Below are 24,280 nucleotides of genomic sequence, written 5' to 3'. Positions count from 1 at the left end.
CTTAGGATGCCATTTTAAGTCAGAAAGAAATAGGCACTTTTAGCAAATGATAGAAATTTATACTCAGTTGATCTAAATTGTGCCTTGAAAGCTCGTGCTGCTCCCCACTGACAATACAGGGAGTCAGGCATGACTACCTCACAGGTAAATGTGCGACACACGTCAAATGACAGGCGAGATAAATCCCATTTCGTATGGCTTTGTTTTGACACAGGGATGCTACACACTACAAGGCTGCTAGGAGGGAGCTTCACAGGGTGCCTGTAGGAGCACGCTCTGGCACGTAACCACAGGGCCCAGGGAGCCAGATTCAGAGGAGGAACAGAAAGACATGGTGACAGACACAGCAAAACCCTTTGGGAATGTTGCCGCTGAAGCAACCATGACTTCATTAGACTTGCTCAAGATGCCCTCTAGCCTAGACCTTTCACCTCGTCTAATGGTTTCTTGGCCTCAATCCCTTATAAATCTGAAATGAAAAAAAAAATCTCTTTTGACTCCTGTTTTAAAGACAGGGCTGTTTGATTTGGAACACTGCATTGAAGTCTGTGCTACTGATTGATTTCAGGTTTATTATGTTTTTGCCTTTGAAACACGCTAAAGTAAGAAAAAAAAATCCTTACACTTTGTCATTTTTCATGTATCCCCCCACACCAAACCCTTCCCCACCCCCCCACCCCCCAATCTTAGCAAATGCTCAGTCTTTTCCACTTCAATAGCTTGAAATTCTCCCCTGGGAGTCCTAAGCTCTTTAAATATTTTTAGGTTGCCAGATTTCTTATGTTCTCTCTCCAGGAAGCCAATTTTGTTTCTAAGCTCTTGAGAGTAGTCCAGCTTCATCTTTTGCGCACTCACTGCATCACAATAAAATGCTGCCTAATTGCTGCCTCAGCTGAGTCCCAAAGGTGCTGGAGTTTGTCTCTAGGCTACAGTTGTGGACAATAAACTCTTCTCAGACTGGAGTTAAGCCTTTTTATTATTTAAATCTGAGTCATGTAAAATTAGTTTACTAGCAAGTAACCCACAAAGATCTAGTATGGAAAGAAACTCCCACATATTGTTTTCCAGCACGATGAGAGAATGATCATATACGAAGAACTGCAAGCAGCTCCTAATGCAAGATGTAACAGAAAGACCAACATTTAATTCAGTCAAAAAGACATGAGAATGTTTCTGTAAGCATAGAAGTTAAGTCTCAGAGCTTGGCTATTTGGTGTTCTTTAGCTTTCAAATTGAAACTGGCATTATGAAAAACTCTCTTTTTTCCTCTAGCTTATCCATAAGCTGAAATACCTATGAAAGAGGAAAGGCAGCTGTGGATAACAAATGCCAGATGAGCAAGAGCTTTCTGTTCTCAGTGTAGCACAACAGTCAGAGGATTCAGTGAGCGTTTTACTAGAAAATAATCAAGACTGTACTAAGGTACAGTGTACTAGGTGGCTGCACCTCCATCAAGCTTGAGAAGACCCCTGCAGCAAGGGACAAATGGACAATACGGGGAGTGAGAATAAATAAATCCTCTTTTTCTCACCAGGACCATATTCAGCCATCCATCAGCAGCAGATGACATCTGTACACTGCATACATAGGCATTTTCTCCCTTCATGCTCCTTTTTTTTTAACCTGCATTTTTGAGCACTTTTATTTGTTGTAAAATACGTCTTCTGATGATACTGCACACTCCATGGACATTGCAGTAGAAAGCCTCACTGATCATTTTCTGAGACTCTAATTCCTTCAGACAACACTTATTTTGGGTGCATTTGGTCCTATGTGCCCAAATCCCCAGCTGTAATCGGGCAAAAGCTGGGAGAGACCTCTAGGTTTTCTCTAAATGGTTAGACCATTCTTTAATTAGAAAAGGTCAGACATGATAGCGGAGAACTGACAGAGTCTTTGTGGTGGTGTTGGTGACACATTTCCAACTTGGGACACTGGTGAACAAGGACAACACACGTCCAGGTCGGGCCAAGTTGACTCACACTGCTCTCCGTCCGGCTCCTTTAGTCAGCACTGAGTGCGTGCCTAGCGGGCAGCTGGGTCCATCTGCAGCAACGGCAAGGAGACTCTTAATCACACATCGTACACTCACTGTGCAGAGGCCCCTCCTGTTGCTGGGGTCTCTCATTCCTCATTTAGATTTGTCTTGATCACTTCTCAAGGACGTAATGGCAGACACGGCGCGGACCGCAGTGCCTTCATTACTAATGGTGATGCATAACACAGGAAGGATGCACAGGTCTGAAGTCGATTTTGGCAGGCAGCAGTTAGAAAGGCTAGGATGCAATTTCAGCCTTATTCAGATCAATGGGAATTCTGCCACTGATGTCAGTGGGACGAAGACTTTGCTCCACATGCGTGCCTGTAATCTGAGAACATGTATTCTGCAAGTCCTGGAGACTCGGTGAAAATGGGACCCCACAGAGTTCATCTTAGATTCATTGTTTGAAATAAAACTACGTGGATGCTTTGTGCCCTTTTTCGTTACCTGTAAAACAAGTATGATAATGCTTTGAGTGCTAAACAATACAACGTGTGTAGGAAGACAAAATATCTTTTATTAGGCCAACTGAAATAGTTGGGGAAAAACAGACTTTCAGACTTGTCTGAAATTCTTTGAGATGCTCTGATAAAAGGTGTTCGAGCTTGTGCAAGGGATCATTAAATTACATTCTTCCTCTCTCTGGAAGTCATTTAGTGATATTTCAAAGGAAAGATGCTGCACAGAAATAACTGATTTCTATTGCAAGTCCTGTCTGGAGCTAAGTATCTTCCTTCTTCTCTCTTTATGAACTCATCTAAAGAGAAATATGTTTTACATTAACATGTTCAGAATAATTTTGCGGTATAATTTATAGCCCTGTGAGATGTTCTGTGTTAAAGGTAACTCACAAGATCCTTCAGCATATTTCAGTACACACAAACAAAGTGTCTGGATTTCTGTCTAATGCAATACGGAAATTATGAAGATATCACTGTGAACAAGCTAGACAGCACGGAAGCTCTGTGAAAATGGCAACTGGGGAAAAAAAAGTCAGATATAATTTAAACACCACATTACCCTTGTAAACACGGACTAACAAGGTCCCAGATTTTCGCTACTGAGTGCGGGCATCATGTCTTTGAAAGCTGCGAACCAGTTAGCGTCCATAAAAGAGTGACAGAACAAGCAAACACTTAACCACCTCCTCTCCGTGATTTACTAGAAAGGACAGGACAAACTGGGAGTGCTCACTTGAAGTCAGCCAGGGCTGACAGACTAACAGCGTTATGGTGTTGCGTGCAGCAAGGTCTATCTGTGCCATCATGGAGTCAGTGGGCCACTGAGGTTATCGGCAGCCATGGAGGAGTAGGTGAGGGAAGGCTTAACGGGACTTAAATCCTACTAGTATCACTTTACTAGCACTTTAGTCAAGAAGTCAGGACACAGATGATGACAAGAACGGAGAAAACTGTGAGGGGAATCTTTAAATATGCAATAAGTAGTTGCAGAAAAGGATGAAATAAACTGGGGTTTGTGTCTTAGAACAAGCAAAGGAAGTTGAAACTAAACCACCAGACAACTGTCCAGGATTAAGGAAAATAAAGCATTGGTATAGACTTCCTGGAGAAATGGTGAAACTTTCATCACTAGAACATGTCAAAAATGGCTTACATAAACATAATCAAAAGTTTCACTGCTAGTGATCATCCACTGAAGCAGAGAATAGACTTAGAGATTCATCTGAGAAAGGTTACAATGCATGACCAGGTTTTCCTGGATGTATTCTCTTTTTTGCCCCTGAAAGATGTTGTTGAAGATTTTCTGAGTGTGAGATTTTGAGATGCATTCCTCTGAAAATATTTGTCTAAGACTGGAGAGGTCATTTATCTTCTGAAGTGCCTGCTCCTCTCTGCTGGTCACAGATGCAGTCACAAATGACTGGCTTGGAGTGGACACCTACTTACTGAATCCCTAAAGTCAAATGAGACAATTACCATCCTTAATGACAAATTGTGCCCTTTCTAATATAGTCCTAGATGGAACACTCAAATCTCCATTATTCATTCCAACTGTAATTATTTGCTGTGCACATATGAAATGGCACCCATAACACATAATCATAACGTTAGTTATTGTTCTGTATTAGTAATTTTATCACATTAAACTTACACGCCATATGGTGTGACGAAGAATGTACTGAAGGTTTCCTATGCAGCGGATAGAAAGCTTCTAGACAACAACTAATACCATCTATTCCACTTTTGCATTCCATTCCTACTGAGAATATCACTGAAGTGTATGGTATCTCTAGAAGGAAAAGTTTATTTCTAGCCAAAGCTCTGCTAAGCTGCAGGTAAAGCTACTAACTAGGAGTATAAGAATCTTTCAGCAGAATGTGTGAAACACTAAGGTGCTTCTGATGTATATTAACCACTTGTCTTTTCAAAGTCTGTATACAATTAATCTATGTACCCAGCTACCCTGGATGAACCTATGTGTTTATGTTGTACTCATCCCACCACAGGACTAAAACTGGGTACTTAAGACATGTCTACATTATGTCCTGAGGTCAAGGGAAAAAGCCTGAGCACCCAATGGTCCCCTCTGCTCGTTAGCTCTTTCTATGGAGACCTGTTTAGGCCCACCTCATGTACAGAAGATAAGGCATGGATCTTGAATAGTTCACTCTTAGGATTCCCCCTAAATGGTAGTAGGGCCAAGAACATTACATTTGTCTCCTTCAGACCCATGCTGTCTTCCACCATTATTCCCTGCAGGCTCTTAAGAGTGCAGAGGAGGGGCATCAGGAGGTGCAGGTAGGAGATCCAGGGTGTGTGACACAGACAGAGCAGTTTGTAGTAGCCTTAAGCAGCATCCCTGAGTCAACATGCACTGCTGAGCCTTGGGATGGAAAATTGCTCGCTCTCGGGTGGGTACACACTTCGGAGCCACTTGCAAATAATAGCACAGGGAGTCTGCCCATATCAGCCAGCACCGTACTTAACAGTGGTGCTGGAAGCTGCTTTCAGAAGGCAAAGAGGTCCCAAAGACTGTCTCAGTAGGAGAGTGATTTTTTGGTATCTCACAGAAACCCAGAAAACAAATGAAAAAGGTAACATGTATTTCTCCACTGTATAAGGATGTGGAGAATTAAGACTCTGCACTGGTTTTGTCTGGGACAGAGTTAATTTTCTTCACAGTAGCTGGTACAGGGCTATGTTTTGGATCTGTGCTGAAAACGGTGTTGATAGCACAGGGATGTTTTAACTACTGCTGAGCAGTGCTTACACAGAGACAAGGCCTTTTCTGCCTCTCACCCCACCCCACCAGCAAGGAGGCTGTGAGGGGGCACAAGAATCTGGGAGGGGACACAGCTGGGACAGCTGACCCCAAATGATCCAAGGGATTTTCCATATCATATGGTGTCACACTCAGCAGATAAAGCTGGAGGAAGTAGAAGAAGGGAAGATGTTTTGAGTGATGGTGTTTGCCTTCCCCCATAACCATTAGGTGTGATGCAGCCCTGCTGTCCTGCAGATGGCCGAACACTTGCCTGCCCATGGGAAGTTGGGAATGAACCCCTCAGTTTGCTTTCCTTCCACGTGCAGCTTTTGCTTTACCTATTCAACTGTCTTTATCTCAGCCCACGACTTTTCTCACTTTTACTCTCCTGATTCTCTCCCCCATCCCAATAGGTGGGGAGTGAGAGAGTGGCTGCGTGGGGCTGAGCTGCCAGCTGGGGTTAAATCACAACAGGCTCATTTTGTAAGTTCATTACATTTAAAAATGCATTGAGCATGAAATGAAACACACATCTCCCTTTTTTTTTTTCCTAAGGTTGTATGAAAAATTTGAATGAGGAAATGCGCATGAGAAGGCAACAGCATATATAGGTTTAGCTCCAGCTCAGCATATAGAAGTGTAGTTTCAGTTATGCTTCCTTGTGGATTTTAGTTTCATCCTTACTCGATTCTTCAGGAATGGTTTCATTCTTATTTTCATGGAGGAAGATCAGAAAAAGATGAGTACTTCATCTAAATGAAACAATTAGCCAGGCTGAGCTATGGAAGGTCAGAGATACATACAATTAAACAATCTCTTCACAGGTTACTAATAAGCCTACCTGACAACTACTGAACTTTACATAGAATCATGAGACACCATGTGAAAATTAATAACTATTCAAAACTATTAACAGTTCTCTCACCACACTGGGTTTGTGGCCACCATTCCTAATATAAACTCATTTTAAAAGAATGCTGTTTCAAAACAAGATAGTCATTCTGCAATGACATAAAATATCTGAACTGCCAGAGACAGTAAGTGTTCTGGTGGTGGTCACTAGTTGCACCAAATCCCTCTGAACTGCAATGGCTTTTAACGATAAGAAAATGAGTCTTAGTCCATCACGTGTGCAGCTGACTGTGAGTGGTTTTAGAGGTTAATACACGAGGCAGCTGAACCTGGCTTCTTGTAGTCTGCATTTCTCCATGTACAAGGAACAGTCGTGTAACCTGTGGATGAGATTCAGCTGGCCAAACAGAGACAGTCCGTATCTAATACCAATATCTCATACAGTTCATATGAAGCACCACCTAAAAGGACAGATTTTACTAAGATTTTGAAAAGAATCTAAGGCAATCATCTTGTGTGCAGATGTCTGCACTGTAAACCATTTAAGTTAGGCAAATTGCAGCCACTGTGTCTGCTGAAACATTAGCACATCTTGGTAGGGAACTTCTTAAGCTACTCAAACTTGATTGCATTTTCTCTATAGTAGGGCCAAACTATGCTTTTAGGCTTCTTCATAAAGTGTAGCATACCTTTCCATGGTACAGTGGTAAATTCTGTAAGTTATTTTATTTAAATCATGACCATTTTTACATGAATAACAGAGATACAGTGCTAGATTATCTCTTTCTTAGTCACGCAAACTGTAATGAACTTCTACGATATCTGTGAAACTGGGATGATACAAGCATCATGTACTTGAACAGAACAATGTTTAGATACAAGACTCAGTCTCCTTAACTTACATTCTGAATTTGAATGTATCTTTCTCTTGGTGGCACAGCGGGCAAACTAGTGTCCCAGTTCATTTCTCTTCTGTTTCTCATTTTTGTTTATTGCCAAAGCTCATCACTTGCTCAGGGATACAGGTTTACCCGTTTACAAGGTGACGCGATTAACCAGATCCCACGTTATCAAGGTTAAAAGTAACACCTTCTTTCCCATAGGTCCTTTTAACACAGATGATTCACCAACCTAGTTGACAGTGTCACATCAACAGCTGTACTAGCAAAAGTGACAGTGACACTCAAAATCAGGGGGCAAGAACAAGTGTTGAGGGGTGGAGACCAGTTAAGTCTGTTTTGTTGCCAAGGAAAAGATGCAAAGAATAGCTCAGAACAGCATTCAAAGTTGAAGAGGCTCCTCCAGATGATAATTCAGAGCAGAAGCCTAACTAAGATAGTCTGAATTGCTCTCTGGAGGAGCCTCTCTCACTCCTTCAACTATGCAAGGCATCTAGGGAGGAAAGACTTCTAATTTAGGCATCCAAGTTAGAGGTTCAAACGTGGGCAGTGAATATTCCCCCTGGGAATGTGACTGGGATGTTATAATAATTTAAAATATGTTTAACCAACGCTGTGATACCAAAGTCTGTTCTTTTATGAGATGCTGTTCTCTATGCCACTGACACTCTACTGACACAATGATGTTTCTCATTTATTAGACAAATGAACATTAACAAAACACACATCACCCAAACAGCCCAAATTGTGAAGTTAAAAAAAACATCCAAATTTTACTCTCAAAATATAAACCAGATTAAGTTGTTCACATGGAAACCACTGCATGTTCCCTACAGTAATTGTATTAGGGGACCAGAAAGGGAAAAGAGACTGAAGTTGTTCTTCTAATGCAGATGCACGGCCTCCAGAGTGCTCACCTCCTGCCCAGATGAATCTCGATACTTAGGCACACACTAGAACACAAACTTTCAGTGCATTTCCCTACATCTTAACCACCTTCATTGCTGTTGATTACAGCACTATTGAAAGGACCATTTGAAACGGTCCTGGAAAGGATTAGTTAAAGAATGCTCTTTAAATGTAGTTATCTTTTGGATGAATATGTTTGCAGGAGTGGATTGTTAAAGCCAATTCATCTTTTAGTATCTCATAGTGCAGAAGTGGAACTCACATGCCTAATAAACCAAAATCACAGGGCCAACCATTAGTATGTATCAACCTGTGCTGATATTCTAGTGGTTTGGGCACCTAAACAGCGTGTGAAAAAAGCTGCTCTAACAATGCAACACATTAGGTGGCACTTCTCTCACCTACCTTTAGCCATCTACAGTGCAAACATTTATTTTTATGCTGATCAGCTAGGGCTGCTATAAACACTGGAAAAAAAAATAAATGCATTCAGGGCACAGTCCACCTTGTTCAAAGTGGGAATTGTATGCCCAAAGTGCCTACCTCACTCTCTGCTTAGAGGAAAGCTAACTCAGAGGCAAAGTTCTACAAGATAGATGTCTACATTTGACCAGATAAACACAAACAGCTGTGTCTGTTCCAATTCTCACTTTCTGGCTTAACTGAAATCCCATTTGAAATTTAACTGCTTTGCCTTGACCTGTTCTCTGGTAACAATTCACAGCGTTTTGAGATGTACCTTGTGTGAAAGACGTTGACTAAATCCTTCTGTGATGCCACTCCATCACAGTTTCTCAAGGTTCTGACTCTGATGTTCTTTCCTAGGAGAGAAATTGGTGGATGTGTCATACTGATAAATATCATACCATAAAAATAACATGCAAAAGAACAATTACTATGTGTGTATGAAAACTAACAGTGTGTGCCTACTGAAGCCTTTACTGAGTTGTGCATAACTTCCCTTGGAAGGTTAATGTCCATGAATATATCACATATACCTATTCCCTATTACTTCGCTATTGTTTTTCACCTTCCCTTATTACAGCATTTCTAAATGTAGCCTGTAAGACCTTAGGAAAAGAGTAAAGTTTGCATGTGAACATTAAAGATTACTATGAAGGCACAATAATTCCTTTAGTCAAATATAATTGCAAGGGGAAGTGAAGACCAAAGCAAAAGGCAGTTCATAATTCATAGACATCTTGTATGTTTTCAGCCTTCTCCTGCAGAACTTTGTGTGTGGGAGGAGGTTAAAAATTAAGCTTTCTGCTACTTCGTGCTAAAAGCCCATGCCAGCCATCTGAGTTAGGCACAGTCTATGGGATTTACGTAATGATATCCAAATCAATTCAGAAACCAGTTTTGTTAATCTGACACAGACCCTAAGAGTGAAGAATTTTAAACTTATCTGATGGTGTCTGCAATTACTCCAGCTGAAGTGACACTTCTGAAGCAAATTAAATGTTCACAGCAAAAGAGTTACATTAATTTATATCTGCTTCTGATTGAACCGACTAAAGTAAATCAGAGAGAGAGGGCACACAGTCAGCTTTGCTGGCAGATTTGCAGAGCACTGGAAAGGGGCATGGTAAGTCTCTGAGGTCTGGCTGTGAGTAATGCTCTGCTCCAACAACACAGCCAAAGCTTGCCTAACCACAGCTGCCAACACCCAACACCATCACGTCTTACCCAGAACTGCTAATTTTATAGCCTCTACCAAAAAACTCAAAAAGATGTATGCTGTGAGAATATGCTCACAGTAGAACAACTTTCAGTGGCTTAAGGTGTCAGTCCCCCACTCCAGCAACATCTTACATTCTCTTTGACAGATTACTGCCTCACAGCAGAGTCAGTAGAATGAAACACATGCGCTAGTCCCAGACGCTTCAATACAAGGTCCAGCAAATTTGATTCAACTGCTGTTATCAGTTGACTTTAATATCATACTTTGTATTAAAATAGATTAGAAATGTTAATGTTTTCTAATCCAGGGACTGTTGTCGAGCTAGGAATCTTTAGTAGATAGGCAGAATGGATGGTCCGGGAAGCTCTGTTTTTTGCATCACTCCAGCCAGATGTGCTGGAGTTTGTCTGACTGCAGCAACAGGAAAGGCTATGAAATTTCATGCTCATGGCTACCATTCTTTTGCCTTATTAACATGTATATTAACTTCTGATTGTTTGGCTGAACTAGATGACCTCTTGAGGTCCCTTCCAACTTGAATTATCCTATGATCCTTTTCTATACCTAGCGTGCAGGGCTAGGAACCTGGAGGTATGTTTCTCTTCCTGCTGACTCAATCACTTAGCAGACCTTGGCAAACTGTATAGACCAATGCTTACCAAACTTTCTGAGGGGTGCAAGAAGAGGGACACTGGTACTTCTCTGGTGCTGGGTAATGGCTTTTCAAAGTGAGGTCAGCAGTAGTATAGGTACTCTCTACCACTAGGAAGCAGCCCCACTTAGCTCAAGCATTGCTTAAAAAAGGCTATGGGGACAAAAAAAATCCCAAACCAAGTAAGAGATTATGACGAAATAACCAACCTTCTGTGTGTCACGGTTTCCTAGCTGGGGGACACGATCCTCAGACAAAGCAGTTAATGTGCTACCCAATGTGATAAGAGGTATATAGTCTCATGGGAAGGGATATTATGGCAGTGCTGGGAGCAGGGTGCTTATGATCTGCTCTCCCTAAGAAGCCTTGGGCTCTGTAAGGTCTGCACAGCATCTATGCTTTTGAGTAGGAACTGATGTCATGGGCACGCAAGTTGGAAGAAATCTGGAAAAAAGGGGAAGGCGGAGCTGCAGCTGTTATGAATTCATCATGACTCTGGCCCCAGTTCTAAAATACTCACAAAGGCATAAGAATCTCCACATGACTCTGAGGGAAGCAAGATCTATAGATATACGAGTGACACATTCACACATGCTGTATTGTTTAAGAGGCATATTGAGCTTTTAGTTTCAATCCTTGCTCTTTCACTTGGGCCATTTGAGAACCTGATTATGAGATACTGTTACCTTAAGGTAACTACAATTGGCATTTTGCAGAGAAATCGGTTGTCATTATTGGGAGCAATCGCAAGATTATCACCAGTGGGACACTCTTAGAGCTGTCACAAGGCAGTTCCAGCATTAAGGACTCACTGCAGTGGAGCAGCTACACACAGAAAGGCAGCTAGGATCTGCTGGGATCTCAGTGGGCTGTTCCTGCCTTCTCATCTCAGCTGCCTTCTTGCGCCTGCAGTGACTTATGATCCAGCTGTATATTGGTAATTTTTTGGAGAGGCATTAACTGGCTATCTACCAGATCAGATCCCAGGCTTGCCTTGCCAGACAGCAACATAAGCATTATTGTGCATAAATAACAATCATAGAGGAAGGTGGCGTTGTCCCTTTTGGTGGCAATACATGCATAGGCTGGCTTTCCTTAACTATGAAACAGCACCTTTAGAGCTTTATAACCGCATCGCTCTCCTTGCAGGGACCAGGATGCTCCTGTTAAATGTGAATAGTGCTGTCCTGTCAGGCTGTCCATGATCACCACGCATCACTTTGGTCCAAGGTACAGGCAAACCCCCAAATTTGTTCCTTTACTGTTACACAAAAGCAATGAAACCCACTAGCAAAGATGGTGTCAAGTCCCCTTCTGCACGCCCATGCAGGATAAACGACATTTTCCCTTTCCTACCCACTTCCTCGGCTGAAGTGGAAGCAGATGAAGCTTGCATTCTGAGCGTGTTCGTCCACTAAAACCTAAACACTGATGGCGCAGACGACACAGCCGGCACTCGGCAGCCAGCCGGGACGGCGTGGCGTTTTGCTCGTGCACCGCCACTTTCCTCCCCCGCCAAGGGCTACGACACTTCAGCTCCTGCTCTCGCCCTAGCGAGCAGAAAAGGGGAGGCTCTCTGTCTGCTTTCAGCGATCTCTCAAGGGCTGCCAAAACGCAGGGCGGGCGGTCGCAGCGTGAGCAAGCAACACCCGCAGCCATCCCCGAGGACGCAACGGCATTTCCCTTTGTTTAAGCTCGCCAGAGGAACCCCTCCCTTTGCCCTCTGCCAGGACAAGGACAAGAGCGAGGCCGCTGCGCAGAGGCCGCAGCCTCACCACCCAGCCCGGAGCAAGCGGGCGCAGCCCCGCCCGCGGCCCCGGCGGCCTCCCTCCCGGCGGGGGCGGGGTAGCGGGATGCCGCCGTCCCCTCCCCGCGCCCCGCCGCCGCCGCCATGGCAACCGCCCGCCGCCGCGCGCGCGCACCCCCTCCCCCGCCCGTCGCCGTTTCCCCCCCCCAACACGTCCCCGGTCTGACAGAGCTGAAGGGCTGCGCCCCCCTCCCCGCGCCGCTCCCGTCCGCGGACACGCACCCCGGCTCTCCCAGGTAATGGCAGGGCGGCCGGTCACGGCGCTGCCCGGGGCGGGCGGCGGCTCGGACCTCGGCCCACCAGCCGCCCTCCCTTCGCGGCACCGCTGCCCGTCCCGCCGCGCTGAGGGAGGCGGCGGGAGGGGGGGTAGCAGCGGGAAAGGCTGGCGGAGCGCAGCGCCCCTCACCCGCGGAAGCTGCTGGGAAGTGTAGTCCGCGCCCCTCGCCGGGCGCTGGGCGCTGAGGCGAGAGGCGGCGGGCGGGAACTACAAACCCCAGCGCGCTCGGCAGCGGGGGGGGGGGGGGGGGGGTGAGGGGGGGTATTACGGCTTTGCCCCTGCAGAGGAGAGCGCTGTGAGGAGGGGAGGCTCGATCTGAACGAGGGCGGCGAGGCGACTCGTCTCTCCGGATCCGCCTCTTGAGGGGATGATGAGGCCGGAGCGCCGCGGACCGGGGTCAGGGATGCCCCTTTACCACAGGCAGGGCCGGGAGGGGGAGCGCGCTGTCTGAGGGGCGATGGGCGCTGAGGCGGGTGCGGCAGGAGGAGTGTGCTGGAGGAGGGGCGAGACGCGGGGCGGGATGTGCCTGCCCGGGAGGGTTATGCGGCAGGCCGGGGTGGGCGGCTGCAGAACGGGGGCGTGCGGCAGGATGGGCGAATGCAGGGCGGGGGGTGTACGAGGGAAAGGCGGGTGGGTGAATGCACTGGGGAGGTGCGTTGGAGGAAGGATGGCTTGGATGGCGTGCGGATGCAAATAAAGGAGGGTCCCGGAGGTTGAGGAAAGAAAGACTGCAAGGAGACGGGCACGTGGGAATATAGATGGATGGGAAGGGGAGATCAGCTGGAGGAGTGACTGAGCAGATGAAAGGGGAGGACTATGCTGAAGACAGAGGAGATTGGAGGCCGAGTAAACGGATACGGATGAGGCAACGGTACAGGAGAGCCAGGAGCCAGTGGTCCTGGAAAGTTTCCCCAATCAGTTTGCTTTGTTGTTTGCAGTTTCAGGTGTCCCACTATACTTAGGCTCTGTTGTGCTTATTTCACGAGGCGATGTTCACATAGGCAGACACAGTGTTTTAAAGTAATTTTGCTTCATTTCTATCGTGCCCACGTTCCTGTCATGATATCAGTGTTGGCATTTGACTTTTTTTCTTCTCCATTTCTTCTGATGACAGTGCTATCCTTTATCTTGTATTCTGCAACAGGCATAGGGGGAAAATAAAATTACAGTTTCTGTTCCATATTGTATTTAAAATGCACATATTTATGATTGGTATATTAGAGGAAGTTACTTTTTCTTCCCTAAAATCTGTATCTTAAAAGCATCAGTGCATTAGTACTCCCTGTATATGCATATTAACCATCTATTCCTAATATAGTTTCAGATGTCACAGAGATGGGTTTCTTTCCAATGGATATTTGAGTTTCATTCCAGTTGAAGGTTTTGGGGTTGTTTCTTTTTTTCTTTTCCCTCACCCCTATGTCACATACATCCAAGGCAGGCTTAGGCTTCTTGCAGCTCCTGGTACTTAACAGACTGCAGAAGCAAACATTACTGCTGCAGCATGCTTCCAAGGGTGCTTTGCTCCCAACGACTTTGGCTTTTGAGCAGGTAGTGGAGAAGAATGGATCCCACCCTGAGCTAATCACATTTACAAGACAGGCTAGTAAATGGAAGATAAGGAAATAACAATAGGGCTTTATCTGGTTTTCAGTATAACTAATTGCAAAAAAACCCCATCTGATTCTGGGAACAAGCTTAAAACTCTGAAGACTTGATGTCTGTAGCACTAACAGCAATATGCACATAAATGTGTATTTTAAAGAGTATATACTGTTCTTTGGAACCATTTAAAAAAGCAAAATTCCAATTTCAAAATACACATTCAGAGTTCTGAACAGCCAAGTCTTTGGAATTCAGAGGGGAATTCAAAAGGTGGAAAAGTATTCAGGCCTAAATTCTGACCTTATGAGTCAGGGTTATAAACACGTGTGCGAGTCCATTAAACCTGCAATTATTCATGGAAAGTTTATCTGGGTTGCAGATTGGTTGTGCCAGGAATGTAGCAGCACCAGAGCTGAATCTTTGTAGAGCTGCCTATGGTCTGGCAGGGCTCATGAGCTGCAGCGCTGTGGGAACACAGCTATGCTGTATCCACAGCCAGGTGCAGAAGCAATTTAACTGCCTTGCTTGGCACAGAGCCTGACCTAATAAACACTTTGAACCCAAGCTGGTTCTGAACAGACCCATCTTGAGAGGCTCTGGTGGTGTATTTGCTCTATCAGAAGTGCTTACACAGCTGATATGCAAAGAAGCCAGTGGCTCCACAAAGGGCTAGAGGCGTTACTGATTTGGGCCGAATTCCACTTTGTTGAGCTCCAGACAGGCCCTGCAGAATCAGGTGTCTGAGCCCTGCATCCTGTCAGAGAACAGATTGATCACCTCAGGGCTGGTGCCTTCTGAACAGTGGCTCAGGTTTGGTGTGGTACAAATGCCAGAAGCCCTGGAGACCATGCTGGAGAGAAGAGAGATGCATGGAGCCAGCCTGCATCCAGCAAGGCTATGATGGAGAAGTCTCTCCCTGTGTGAACTACATGTGCATGAAATCACAAGCCCAAGAGTGCCCAACAGTGTTTGTGTTACCTGTTTTTATTTCTGATAGCCGGCCTAGCTGATGAACACCTCGCTACTGTGAATAATGGCCATGTGACTGTATGGGGATGCCTGAAGCAGGTACACAAGGTGCTCTGCAGATGGATGCATTTTGCAGTCAGTTTTAGGAATCACACAGCCACCTCTGATTCTCTTCTTTCTAGTTCTTAAGAAAATTGTAGCTCAAAAGCTTTGCAAATGGCCATTTCATTCTGCACAGTGCTTTCTGTTCGGTGCAGTAGTGTATTATCTCTAACTAAACCACTGCCCAATTGCTGAGGGGATTCTTACGCATTAGTGTTTACTGTTAACTTGTGGTGAATGTCTTCATTTGAAGATTTTTTTTCACTTGCATTTAAAGTAACATTGAACTCTTGTGTTTCAAGTTGGCTCTCAGAAGATTGCACACAAAACCAGTTTGAGGCCTGTGTGCATGTTTCTTCTCCATCCCACTTCCATACACGTTTCCCCATTAGCTCCACATCTGCTATTTTGAAACAGTTTCAGTGCAAAGAATCCAAAACCCAATTAACAGAAAGCAGTTAAGTGAAAGATCCCTTAGTGCTGGGTTCCTGGACCACGGGGAATGGGTGTGTGCATGTTTTATCTGGTGTGTGCACTGCTTTGAAGTGACATGTCAAAAGGGGAGTGAACAATCCAATGACACTACCTGCTGCACCCCCCCGCTGCGGCTGCTGCGGCTGTAGCCATTCTTGTCACTGCTGATGCATTCGGCAAAAGGAAAACAAGAACACTGGTGTAGCACACGTCTCGGCTTTGATTCAAGAAGTCCTTTAAATGTAGTTTAAATCCAAATCTGCTGGAACTGAGCCACGTTCTTATTTACATATTTTTAACAAGAGTTGTGATCCCGTGAGGTCATGATTGTTAGCTTCCACACCAGTCCATGGGACCACAGCTGCAAGTTTAACAAAGCCAAGTTAACAGGGAAAGATAGATTTGGCTGTGGAACTTGGCAGGCCTTTTGTTTGTTTGTGTTTTATCTGACAATGATCAGTTAAAACATTGTTTTTGTCATGCAAACGTAATGCCTGATAATTGTCTGCAGCATCAGGATTGCTTCTGAACAGGGACAGATAATTATTAGAAATGAAGACCAGTTGTTCTGCACCCAAGTCCAAAATAAAAGGGATAATCTTTCTAATAAAGCAGGCAAGACTTATTTAGATTTTTTTGAATAATAGCATTTTTAATAACTTAAAAAGCAAATAAAATATGTCAAGCACATGAAAAATAAACACAATCTGTATTTCAGTCAGAAATAGACTTCTGTAGGCTTCTAGTGGGAATAGCATATCATGCAGGGAAAAAATGCCTTTTTTTTCCCTCTGATAATATTCCAGTTAGTGTTGCAGTTTTATGCTTTTCCAAGTAAAGTATTTGTCAGATTGGTATATGTCTCTATTTTACCGGGTTTTATCTCTGAAGAGAAAAGGGAAAATAGGATCATTGTACTATTTTAAGTGAAAACATAATTGAGGGAGAATATGCTGTTCAAAACTGGTCAAAGCTGGCTAACAAAAACAATGTGACCTCAAAATAAGAAGGACAGGTTTAGATTAATTGTGAGGAAAAGCTTCTAAGCAGTAAGAAGAATTTGAGAAAGGAGCCACTTCAGTTCATTGCTTAGACTCTGGTAATAGAAGTGGGTAGACATGAGAAGTGGATAAATCCAGAAATCAAAACCTCTCAACACTGGAATTCGCCTCTGCGCTTTTCTCTGTCGGGCAGTTGACCTGCCCTGGGGTTGTGCAGTGGCAGAGGGCTGTCCTGGCTCTGTTCTGTAGAAGTGGAAAACATACAGTCATAGCTCAGCACTGGATTTCAGAAGCTGGAGCCTAACACCATGGCTGTCTCTCATGTGACATTAGTCAGGTCTTACATTGCATTTTGAGATGCCCGACATTGTGTTGCATGGCTGCTTTACAGACTATGAGAAACAGAATTAGTAACCAGTCTTCATATGTGTATGTCCGGACTTTTCCAGATGTTCAGCTGTCCAGTCAGCAAGACTGCACAGCTGCTATGACGTGAGACCATATGTCCAGCAATCTCAGAGAGCTGTCGAAAATTTTAAGACCGCTGGGGTAAAATTTTGGTCTGAGAAAGACCCATGTCCAGAAAAAAATGAGTATGTTATAACTCTATCAGTGGGGAATTAACGACTGATTTGGAGAAAAGTCTGATCAGTAGGCAGTAAATAAGGCTTGAAGTGACTATTGAAACAGTGAGAGTAAAGCAAAAATGAGTATCTGCTGATCTGCTGAGTGACATCCATCCTGTGCAAGAGTCAAGTGTCCGTGGAGAAAATGGGATGCAGTTGTGTAACTGATTGTGTCAAAACACACAGGCTTTAATAAAAGAAATGTGTAAAGACAGCAGACGCCTTTCATTTTGGCGCTTGCAGGGCTGAATGTCCAATATCAGGAAAACCTCTGCCACATACCCCATCTATAGAGGAGGGCATTTATTGTCTCTGGTAGCACTGTGGGGAGGTTAAGGGGGAGATGGGCTGAAGGGAGGCAGTCCTGCATTCCCACTGGTGTTAACACACAAGTTTAGAATCATGTGCTGAACAAGCTGTGCCCCTTTGCCCACCATTCACACATCTACTGTTATCTGCTTGTGGCTATGTTTGTGTGTGTATAATGCTTTAAATGTTAGAGACTGCCTTTTGGATCTTGCTCAATTATGCACTGCTTCAGTTCTGGGAGAAAAAATCTTTCCTGACCTCAGATAGGGATCAGCTCAGCTTATGCTCCAAAGAATAGAGATTAATATCCCCTGTGACCTTTTAGCCTAGCTGCTGCAGGGTTTTTAACAAGTGGGCTTAAGACCCCATGTGTGGCAGCTATACAGACATGAATGTCTGTAATGTCTCTTCTTGTCAATGATCCGTGAACTAAGGAATCTCCAAGGATATCTTGACATGCTGTGGAGCTGTTACGGTCTAGTGCAGGAAAGAACCACGCAATGATAGAATGAAAAACTGGTGTCACGAGTAATGTGTAAGTTGTTCTAAATGGACCTGACAACAGTTGTCCCTGGCTGTGTATTTATTTAAAATACATGGCTGTGATATGGTAGGAAAACCCAATATTTAAACAAAATCCCAAACAACAAAAGCATTATTTATGACTTCTGTGTTTCTGGTTCCTTGAATGTTTGCAATGTTGTGTGAACTCTATAATATAACGTAGAACAGATAATAAAAAACAAGTACATGACATGGAAAAGCCCCCACCTAGTTCTAGCTACCTTTTCCTCCTGACCCCTGGCATTAAAGAGCGGGATTGTATAGAAAACAGCCCAGGAAGGAATTCCTTCCTAAAAATAATTTCCCCCCAGTTTTGGACATATTTGTTTTGACTTGTTTTGGCTATTCTGCGCTAATGATACCAGTGATGATGTGTGTAAAAGGTTTGTGGAGTCCCTCAGGGGTCGGAGCTGGGACCAATAGTATTCAATATATTCATTAATGATCTTGATGAGGGAACAGAGGGCACTGTCAGCAAGTTTGCTGATGATACTAAACTGGGGGGAGTGGCTGACACACCAGAAGGCTGTGGTGCCATTCAACGAGACCTGGACAGGCTGGAGGTTTGGAAGGGGAGAAATCTAATGAAATTCAACAAGGGCAAGTGTCGAGTTTCCATCTGGGAAAGAAGAACCCCATGTACCAGTACAGGTTGGGGAATGAACTCTAAGAGAGTAGTGTATAGGAAAGGGACTTGGGGATCCCGGTGGACAGCAGGATGAGCATGAGCCAGCAATGTGCCCTCGTGGCCAAGAAGGCCAATGGCATCCTGGGATGTATTAGAAGGGCTGTGGGAGTAGGTCCAGAGAGGTTCTCCTCCCCCTCTACTCTGCCCTTGTGAGACCACATCTGGAATATTGTGTCCAGTTGTGGGCCCCTCAGTTCAAATAGGACAGGGAGCTACTAGAGAGCGTTCAGTACAGGGCCACAAAGATGATTAAGGGAGTGGACCATCTCCTTTATGTTGAAAGGCTGAGGGAGCTGGGGTTCCTTAGCTTGGAGGAGACTGAGGTTTTGCTCTTGAGTGTGCCACCAGTGTCACACTCTTTTGCTCTTCAGTGTCACCAGCAAGCCCTCAAAATCTTGGTTACTGAAGGAAGGGGGAGACTCTCATTTGGTTTCCCGCTGATGTTTTAAGACTATGTAAATTTTCTGCTTCCTGCTTCCCAGTTCTGTGTGCTAAGCACTCTTCTGATTGGAGCACACATTTGTGAGGCTGCTCTGCCTTGCCTCCTGTCTGTGGGCTGGCCCAGCTCCCACTGGAGATGAAGAGGTTGGCTCCTCTGGTGAGCGGGACTCTCCTGTGGGATTGGGGGGAGCTGGATGTGAGTGTCAGCCCTCTTAAGGAAAAATGGTGTTAAACAAACACTTGCAGGGTGGGAACTAGCTGTAATAAACAGATACAAGAGACTGCTAAAGTAAGAAGCAATAGTAATAAGGAATAGAACAAGAGAAAATGGCCTCAAGTTGGGCCAGGGGAGGTTCAGGTTGGATATGAGGAGGAATTTCTTTCCTGAAAGAGTTGTCAGGCATTGGCTGCCCAGGGAGGTGTTGGAGTCACTGTCCCTGAAGGTGTTTAAGAGACTGGTGGATGTTGCACTTAGGGAAATGCTCTAGTGGTTGATAGGGCTAGAAAAAAGGTTGGACTTGATCTTAAAGGTTTCTTCCAGCTGAAACGATTCTGTGATTCTAAGAGGTGGCAGAGCAGACCTGGTGTGCAGCTGCAGGCAGTGATGAGGACTATCAATTTGTTACCTTGAGAGACAGAGTGTGTGTTTGCTATAGGCAGCATTGAAGGAGATTAGAATGAAGGTCATGTGGATTTAGTGGTGAATGTGGCAGTGCTGTGTTAATAGTTAAGACTCCACGATCTTAATGGTCTTTTCCAACTTAAATGATTCTATCAAACTATGATATATGTTTGACTTATTGTTAGAGGTTGGAATTTTGTTGAGCATGAGGGAATACAAAGGCACAAGATACATCCTCCTTAGTGCTATCTTGATCTTGTCTTGTCTGTTCTATAAAAACTACAAACGTTTTTATAACCCATTAGGCTGTAAAAGATTGTTTCTCCCTGTTCTGGCTTCTCTCTGCTACCACCTGCTCCTACCACATGCACACCCTTATCACAGGCTGTTTTCAGCTGTGCAGCTTGAGTGCTGTGCTGGGCCTCATGCCGTGCTCTGTCTCCCTCTCTGTCTGGATCTCACCAGCCCTTTTTCTTCTCCACCACCTTGGTCTTGCCAAACCCTCGATGCCGTGAGCAGATGACCCTCCCAACCCAGCCTCCTCCCCCTTGGTCAATGCAGCTCTCTGCATTGTGTAGCCATGGATCAAAATCTTTTAATTTCCAGAGGTTTATATCTGAGTTAATGTCAGGAACCCCACCTGTCCTGAGTCAGAGGACAAAGGAAAGGAACTGTTGCTCTTTTTGTGTGATAAGGACCTAGATCTTGGATCATGTGGGATTCAGATAAAGGTCAGGCACTGCTTCAGTCTCAAACCATAAAGACAAACCTATCTGTACAGCATAGCTTATGGTTTAATGTGGATTTAATAGAACTTTCTTGAATGGTTATTGGGAAGAGTTGGACTGTATGTTTGCCTTAAAGTTGTGCTGTGATTTACTACTTGTATACAAAAGTTAGGAAAATCTGTAAAACTTAAATAATTTTGGGGACTAGGGGAAGATTGTACTTTGGGAATTGCTGTTTTAAGAAATCTTAAATTTGGGTAGCGAACTCTGCCATAAATCCCAACATGACATGTTAAATTTAATGAAAAAATCCAAGTCAGCATGTGAATGTAGGAGTACTTTGAAAGAATATTTAAACAGAATGAAGCTTTCAACTTTGTCTATAGTAGAGCTATCATTCAACCATATTGTAATCTCATTAGGGTGAGGGCTTTTGAAAGTGCTAAGTGCAGACTTCCCTGATGCTGGTTGGCATATTTAGGCACATATGTAATACAACAGTATAAAAAGCAATTTAATGCCTCGTGTGATTTGTGATTCATGGGTTGATGGCTGCTAATATTTTGTGGTGATCTACGAATTAAAGTTTGTCTTGTTAGGTTCAGTGTGGGCAGGGCATTTCATTTTCTTGCATTAATTTAACAAGAGTGGAGCCAAAGTTGAGGTTTTCATAACTATAAAAGAGTTACGATTCATGCTCTCAAACCTAAGGCTAGTAGTAAACAGCTAATCCAGAGCTAAATGGTTGAAAAAGACCCCAGGAAAAGGGGATTGAAAGACACCGTTTAACTATGAGAGGAAAAACAAAACTGAAGTGTCTCATCTGAATTACTCCACAGCATGTACAATTCATTTTTCTGATGATTATGTTCTCTTTTAGATTTCTGAGTGAAGATGAATTTGGCAGAGATTTGTGATAATGCCAAAAAAGGGAGAGAATATGCACTCCTTGGGAATTATGACTCTTCCATGGTGTATTACCAGGGTGTCATCCAGCAAATCCAGAGACATTGCCAGTCGATCAGAGATCCAGCAATTAAAGGCAAATGGCAACAGGTAAGGTGAAATAAGATTGCCTTTGTTCTGTTACTTGATGTTTGGAAAACACACTGTACTTCCCAAACCTTTTAAGATGTAGAGGATGTATATTTCAGTTAAATTTACATTATTTCTTTTACAGTATTTTGTTGATAGTTATGGGATAGTTATGTTGATAGTTTTTTGTGTCATATTCAAAAGGAATTCTTCTGTTCTAACTGAACTGCTTTTTTATTGTTTTCACTTAGGATGTCTAGCTAATGGCTGGTCTCTGTGTGTGTGATTGCATACTTTGGAAAAACTGTTTTGCTGAGAACTTCCTTTTCCTGTTTTAGCTTTTGACCATCTAATGTCCAGTAAACTGAGATGTGAGTGGATGTGTTAGCATCACTAGAATAGTTGTCTGAGTAGCATTTAACTCTAATGCTACAATGTGTAAATTTGGGTCAGGTTTCTAAAACTGCAAGTAAGATATTTTGCACACATGCACCTCCCTGCTAAGCAGAGTACTATTGAGGCTGAGGAAATAATCTGCAGGTGAACTGTAAGAACCCTAATTTAGCTCTTTCATTATTTAAGTCTTCCTTATGTTTTGTGATCCCATTTTTCATTGTAAATAATGTGTTCCATCCCACAAAAAAATAATATTGTAGAATAAACATTTACAGGTGTATTCCAGAATAAAGAATTTATGTTGGATAAATATTATGTATTGAAAGGAGATCATAGCTTCCATAAAGATATCACTTTGTAGTAAGCAGCTGAAGAGATGATTTCAAGAAGAGTTTTGCTAAATATCACAGGGTCACACAGAATCACAGAATGGTAGGAGTTGGAAGGGATCTCTAAAGATCATCTGGTCCAATCCCCCTGCTTAAGTAGGTTCACCTAGATCGGGTCACACAGGAACATGTCCAGGTGGGTTCGAAAACCTCCGGAGAAGGAGACTCCACACCCTCCCTGGGCTCCCTCACCCTCACAGTAAAGAAGTTTTTCCTTAAGTGGAACTTTTACTGTTCCAACTTTTGTCCATTACCCCTATTCCTATCACTGGACAGTACAGAAAAAAGTGTTGCCTCATCTTGCTGACATACACCTTTTAAATGATGTCACTTAGAAACAGCAGCAAATTTTCCCTTTTTATTGCAGCCTATGCTTTGGTTATGATTTTGTGTTCAAAACATCTGACACCAACATGGAGTATTTTGTGTACTGATAGCTACAACACGCTTAGCAATAATTCTGTAATGACAGTACTGTTCATAGGTGTTTATCATAGAGGCATAGAAGTCTGTCTGCTTACTTAGAGCTTGTCCACGATGCATGTGTAGGTACAAGAAGCAGGGACAGTGCCTAGCTTTCCTGGAGACATCATAAGCTGAATATTGTGAAGGAGATACTTGTAGTGAATACAAGTGTTTGTATTCAAGCTCTTTCTCACCCCAGGACATGCTGATACAAGGTGTTCATGCCCCATGCACGTCCTTAGTTCCTGCCAAACTTATCGCTGACATGAAAGTAGAAATGAGACTTTCTTTGTTCTGCAGCTACTTGGCTGTGTTGCCTTTGCTTCCAGTGTTTAGTGTTTCCTCTGATGACATTGATTCTTCCATTACACTTTTAACAGCTCTTGTCTTGGGAAGATTACTTGAAGTGTCATGATGTTGTGTCTTGTTTGAACTGCTTCAGAGAATCCTGTGCACCATGGTATGTGTACTGTGCATCGGAGACAAGCCTCAAGTGCAAAAGGACCATTAACAGTTTTTATGATTATTCTCTAGAGAAGGCAGCTGGCTCCTTAGCAGAGGATCATAATTTCTCAGAAATTTATCCCTTTTTGGTAAAAACAGAATGGGCCCTGACAGTGTCCCATAAATGCTTTGGAGAGCTGTCCCCAGAAAGATCAGCAGCAGGTGGGGTTGTGTCTGTCACACTGTGCATTTGTGGTAATTCTGAAACTTCCCAAGGCAGCATGGCAGATGAGCTTTGTCACAAGGTTGCTCTGCCATTACTGGTGCCAGCCTCGGCCCAGGGGCAAACACCAAGATGCCTGATTAAAAAAAGTAAATTTATATTTCATCTCCAGGCTATTTGCCTTCTCATTCACTTGTGGGACTACCCATAGCACTGGCAACAAATGATAGAGCCCTGAGAGCAAACAATAACAGCCCTGGAACCATGAGCTTTTCTATATCTATACCTGAATGGTTTGCTGAGATCTACAGAGGTAGACCTGCTTTAATACTCACTCTTGATAAATGATTGTTGTGGTTTCTCACTCTTTGATACAGGGAGTCTGATGATCTGGATGTTAGCACTGCTTTCCAGCTCCAACAGCAACTACATCCAAACTGTCAGTCACATTCAGTAGCTGTCTGACAGACAGCCTGTTCTGCAAAAAAATAAACCAAAAGTTGGATCACAAGAAACACTCATTCACCAAATTAAAATAATATTTAGATTTTTTAAAATATCATTATCATGAAAGAGTTATGCCATACATATTATGTAAGTTTAAAAAAATTCAGATCTGCTGGTACCAGTAATGTGCAAATTCAAAAGAGTCCCATACCAATATACCTCTTGCAAGTGGCATGAGAAGCAAAGCAGCCCTTAATGGTTAAGGGGATGAATGCAATTGATTTTTATCTGAAATTCTGTCTCCTCTGGTGTATGGAACTAAGATGTTCTTTAGGTTCTTCAGTTTCTCCATTCTCTGAGGAATTTGAGGAGGATAATACTACTAGTACCTGTTTGAGGCAGAGTT

General features: G+C 43.6%; 1 protein-coding gene and 1 long non-coding RNA gene across 7 annotated transcripts in view; one reads left to right on the top strand and one right to left on the bottom strand.

Annotated features, from left to right (window-relative positions):
• Positions 1-958: 958 nt before the first annotated feature.
• LOC133625174 (uncharacterized) lies at positions 959-12,415 on the bottom strand. Of its 2 annotated transcripts, XR_009818483.1 has the most exons (3): positions 12,292-12,415; positions 8,666-8,747; positions 959-2,488 (listed from the first exon to the last, which is right to left on the bottom strand). It is a non-coding gene; the product is annotated as an uncharacterized LOC133625174 (long non-coding RNA). The 2 variants fall into 2 exon arrangements; XR_009818481.1 differs by lacking the exon at positions 8,666-8,747.
• The window catches only part of KATNAL1 (katanin catalytic subunit A1 like 1), a 43,626-nt gene continuing 31,511 nt past the window's right edge, over positions 12,166-24,280 (top strand). For 2 of the 5 annotated variants that reach the window (XM_061993356.1, XM_061993374.1), the window contains exons 1-2: positions 12,166-12,305; positions 21,356-21,531. In XM_061993356.1, coding sequence (XP_061849340.1) covers positions 21,370-21,531 — 162 coding nt within the window. In that variant the 5' untranslated portion in view covers positions 12,166-12,305; positions 21,356-21,369. Of the gene's footprint in view, positions 12,306-12,635; positions 12,743-21,355; positions 21,532-23,140; positions 23,221-24,280 lie in introns of those variants that run through there. The other 3 variants (XM_061993366.1, XM_061993384.1, XM_061993380.1) reach the window with 3 other exon arrangements.

The sequence above is a fragment of the Colius striatus genome, chromosome 1, assembly GCF_028858725.1.
Source record: "Colius striatus isolate bColStr4 chromosome 1, bColStr4.1.hap1, whole genome shotgun sequence".
NCBI classification, from domain to species: domain Eukaryota; kingdom Metazoa; phylum Chordata; class Aves; order Coliiformes; family Coliidae; genus Colius; species Colius striatus.
The sequence above is the reverse complement of the archived record's forward strand: the minus strand, read 5'-3'. Positions and strand labels throughout refer to the sequence as shown.